Source organism: Labrus bergylta, chromosome 13, assembly GCF_963930695.1.
Source record: "Labrus bergylta chromosome 13, fLabBer1.1, whole genome shotgun sequence".
NCBI classification, from domain to species: Eukaryota; Metazoa; Chordata; class Actinopteri; order Labriformes; family Labridae; genus Labrus; species Labrus bergylta.
In genome coordinates, this window is record NC_089207.1 from 27,495,116 (window position 1) to 27,499,048 (window position 3,933).

A 3,933-nucleotide genomic window follows, 5' to 3' on the forward strand; every position below is an offset into this window, starting at 1 on the left:
AGAGGATTTTTCCACGGGTTTGGAGGGCAGACTGTTTGCCTGGGATTTTGACACTGATGCAGTTGCAGGTTTTGAAACCTTTTTTTGAGACCGTGTCACTCGGTCCTGGGGTCTGTCTGGTGTTTTTTCAAGGGGTTTGGAGGTCAGACTTACTGCCTTGGATTTTGTCACCGATACAATTTTAGGTGTGGAAACCTTTTCCTTATCCGATGCCACAGTAGGCTGGGATTTGACTCATTTTCAGGTGTGGGAACCTTTTTCTGAGTCAACGTTGATATGCCCTGCCGTGTTTCAGGTGTTCTAGGGGCATTGTCAGTGGATGTTTTCTGGGACTCTATTTTTGGCATTTTTTCCGGTGTTTTACAGACATTACTAGAGGATTTTTCCACGGGTTTGGAGGGCAGACTGTTTGCCTGGGATTTTGACCCTGACACAATTTCAGGTGTGGAAACCTTTTTTCGAGTCGGCATTACTATGCGCTGCGGTTTTTCAGGTGTTTTAGGGACATTATTAGAGGTTTTTTTAAGGGACTTTGAGGGCAGACTGACTGCCTGGGACTTTGACTCACTTTCAGGTGTGGGAACCTTTTTCTGAGTCGACGTTGATATGCACTGCCGTTTTTCAGGTGTTCTAGGGGCATTGTCAGTGGATGTTTTCTGGGACTCTATTTTTGGCATTTTTTCAGGTGTTTTACAGACATTACTAGAGGATTTTTCCACGGGTTTGGAGGGCAGACTGTTTGCCTGGGATTTTGACACTGATGCAGTTGCAGGTTTTGAAACCTTTTTTTGAGACTGTGTCACTCTGTCCTGGGGTCTGTCTGGTGTTTTTTCAAGGGGTTTGGAGGTCAGACTTGCTGCCTTGGATTTTGTCACCAATACAATTTTAGGTGTGGAAACCTTTTCTTTATCCGATGCCACAGTAGGCTGGGATATGACTGGTGTTTTACGGCAGTTGTCAGTGTTTTTATCAAGGGGTTTTGAGGGCATACCGACAAACTTGGGTTTTGAAACTGATCCAATTGCAGGTGTCAAAAGCTTTTTGAGATTGGGCATCTCTATTTTTGGCATTTTTTCCGATGTTTTACAGACATTACTAGAGGATTTCTCCACGAGTTCGGAGGGCAGACTGTTTGCCTGGGACTTTGACCCTGACACAATTTCAGGTGTGGAAACCTTTTTTTGAGTGAGCATTACTATGTGCTGCGGGTTTTCAGGTGTTTTAGGGACATTATTAAGAGTTTTTTTTTTAAGGGACTTTGAGGGCAGACTGTCTGCCTTACACTTTGACTCACTTTCAGAGGCCCTTTTTTTGAGACCGTGTCACTCTGTCCTGGGGTCTGTCTGGTGTTTTTTCAAGGGGTTTGGAGGTCAGACTTACTGCCTTGGATTTTGTCACCGATACAATTTTAGGTGTGGAAACCTTTTCCTTATCCGATGCCACAGTAGGCTGGGATTTGACTCATTTTCAGGTGTGGGAACCTTTTTCTGAGTCAACGTTGATATGCCCTGCCGTTTTTCAGGTGTTCTAGGGGCATGGTCAGTGGATGTTTTCTGGGACTCTATTTTTGGCATTTTTTCCGGTGTTTTACAGACATTACTAGAGGATTTTTCCACGGGTTTGGAGGGCAGACTGTTTGCCTGGGACTTTGACCCTGACACAATTTCAGGTGTAGAAACCTTTTTTTAAGTCGGCATTACTATGCGCTGCGGTTTTTGCAGGTGTTTTAGGGACATTATTAGAGGTTTTTTATGGGACTTTGAGGGCAGACTGACTGCCTTGGACCCACTTTCAGGTGTGGGAACCTTTTTCTGAGTCGACGTTGATATGCCCTGCCGCTTTTTCAGGTGTTCTATGGGCATTGTCAGTGGATTTTTTCTGGGACTCTATTTTTGGCATTTTTTCCGGTGTTTTACAGACATTACTAGAGGATTTTTCCACGGGTTTGGAGGGCAGACTGTTTGCCTGGGATTTTGACCCTGACACAATTTCAGGTGTGGAAACCTTTTTTCGAGTCGGCATTACTATGCGCTGCGGTTTTTCAGGTGTTTTAGGGACATTATTAGAGGTTTTTTTAAGGGACTTTGAGGGCAGACTGACTGCCTGGGACTTTGACTCACTTTCAGGTGTGGGAACCTTTTTCTGAGTCGACGTTGATATGCACTGCCGTTTTTCAGGTGTTCTAGGGGCATTGTCAGTGGATGTTTTCTGGGACTCTATTTTTGGCATTTTTTCAGGTGTTTTACAGACATTACTAGAGGATTTTTCCACGGGTTTGGAGGGCAGACTGTTTGCCTGGGATTTTGACACTGATGCAGTTGCAGGTTTTGAAACCTTTTTTTGAGACCGTGTCACTCTGTCCTGGGGTCTGTCTGGTGTTTTTTCAAGGGGTTTGGAGGTCAGACTTACTGCCTTGGATTTTGTCACCGATACAATTTTAGGTGTGGAAACCTTTTCCTTATCCGTTGCCACAGTAGGCTGGGATTTGACTGGTGTTTTACGGAAGTTGTCAGTGTTTTTATCAAGGGGTTTTGAGGGCATACCGACAAACTTGGGTTTTGAAACTGATCCAATTGCAGGTGTCAAAAGCTTTTTGAGACTGGGCATCTCTATTTTTGGCATTTTTTCCGATGTTTTACAGACATTACTAGAGGATTTTTCCACGGGTTTGAAGGGCAGACTGTTTGCCTGGGACTTTGACCCTGACACAATTTCAGGTGTGGAAACCTTTTTTTGAGTCGGCATTACTATGCGCTGCGGTTTTTCAGGTGTTTTAGGGACATTATTAGAGGTTTTTTTAAGGGACTTTGAGGGCAGACTGACTGCCTGGGACTTTGACTCACTTTCAGGTGTGGGAACCTTTTTCTGAGTCAACGTTGATATGCACTGCCGTTTTTCAGGTGTTCTAGGGGCATTGTCAGTGGATGTTTTCTGGGACTCTATTTTTGGCATTTTTTCAGGTGTTTTACAGACATTACTAGAGGATTTTTCCACGGGTTTGAAGGGCAGACTGTTTGCCTGGGACTTTGACCCTGACACAATTTCAGGTGTGGAAACCTTTTTTTGAGACCGTGTCACTCTGTCCTGGGGTCTGTCTGGTGTTTTTTCAAGGGGTTTGGAGGTCAGACTTACTGCCTTGGATTTTGTCACCGATACAATTTTAGGTGTGGAAACCTTTTCCTTATCCGATACCACAGTAGGCTGGGATTTGACTCACTTTCAGGTGTGGGAACCTTTTTCTGAGTCAACGTTGATATGCCCTGCCGTTTTTTCAGGTGTTCTAGGGGCATTGTCAGTGGATCTTTTCTGGGACTCTATTTTTGGCATTTTTTCAGGTGTTTTACAGACATTACTAGAGGATTTTTCCACGGGTTTGGAGGGCAGACTGTTTGCCTGGGATTTTGACCCTGACACAATTTCAGGTGTGGAAACCTTTTTTCGAGTCGGCATTACTATGCGCTGCGGTCTTTGCAGGTGTTTTACGGACATTATTAGAGGTTTTTTTAAGGGACTTTGAGGGTAGACTGACTGCCTGGGACTTTGACTCACTTTCAGGTGTGGGAACCTTTTTCTGAGTCGACGTTGATATGCCCTGCCATTTTTCAGGTGTTCTAGGGGCATTGTCAGTGGATGTTTTCTGGGACTCTATTTTTGGCATTTTTTCCAGTGTTTTACAGACATTACTAGAGGATTTTTCCACGGGTTTGGAGGGCAGACTGTTTGCCTGGGACTTTGACCCTGACACAATTTCAGGTGTGGAAACCTTTTTTTGAGTCGGCATTACTATGTGCTGCGGTTTTTCAGGTGTTTTAGGGACATTATTAGAGGTTTTTTTAAGGGACTTTGAGGGCAGACTGACTGCCTTGGACTTTGACTCACTTTCAGGTGTGGGAACCTTTTTCTGAGTCGACGTTGATATGCACTGCCGTTTTT

General features: G+C 44.4%; 1 protein-coding gene across 1 annotated transcript; it reads right to left on the reverse strand.

The window, feature by feature from the left end:
- Nucleotides 1-1,791: 1,791 nt before the first annotated feature.
- On the reverse strand, nt 1,792-2,952 carry LOC136181321 (nucleolar and coiled-body phosphoprotein 1-like). The gene has a single exon (XM_065962471.1). The coding sequence runs from the start codon at nt 2,950-2,952 to the stop codon at nt 1,792-1,794; it is 1,161 nt and encodes a 386-aa protein (XP_065818543.1).
- Between the last annotated feature and the right edge of the window lie 981 nt (nt 2,953-3,933).

What these genes read in the sequence shown, in the direction of transcription:
- LOC136181321 (XM_065962471.1), bottom strand. Translation starts at nt 2,952, where the DNA reads ATGCCAAAAATAGAGTCCCAGAAAACATCCACTGACAATGCCCCTAGA.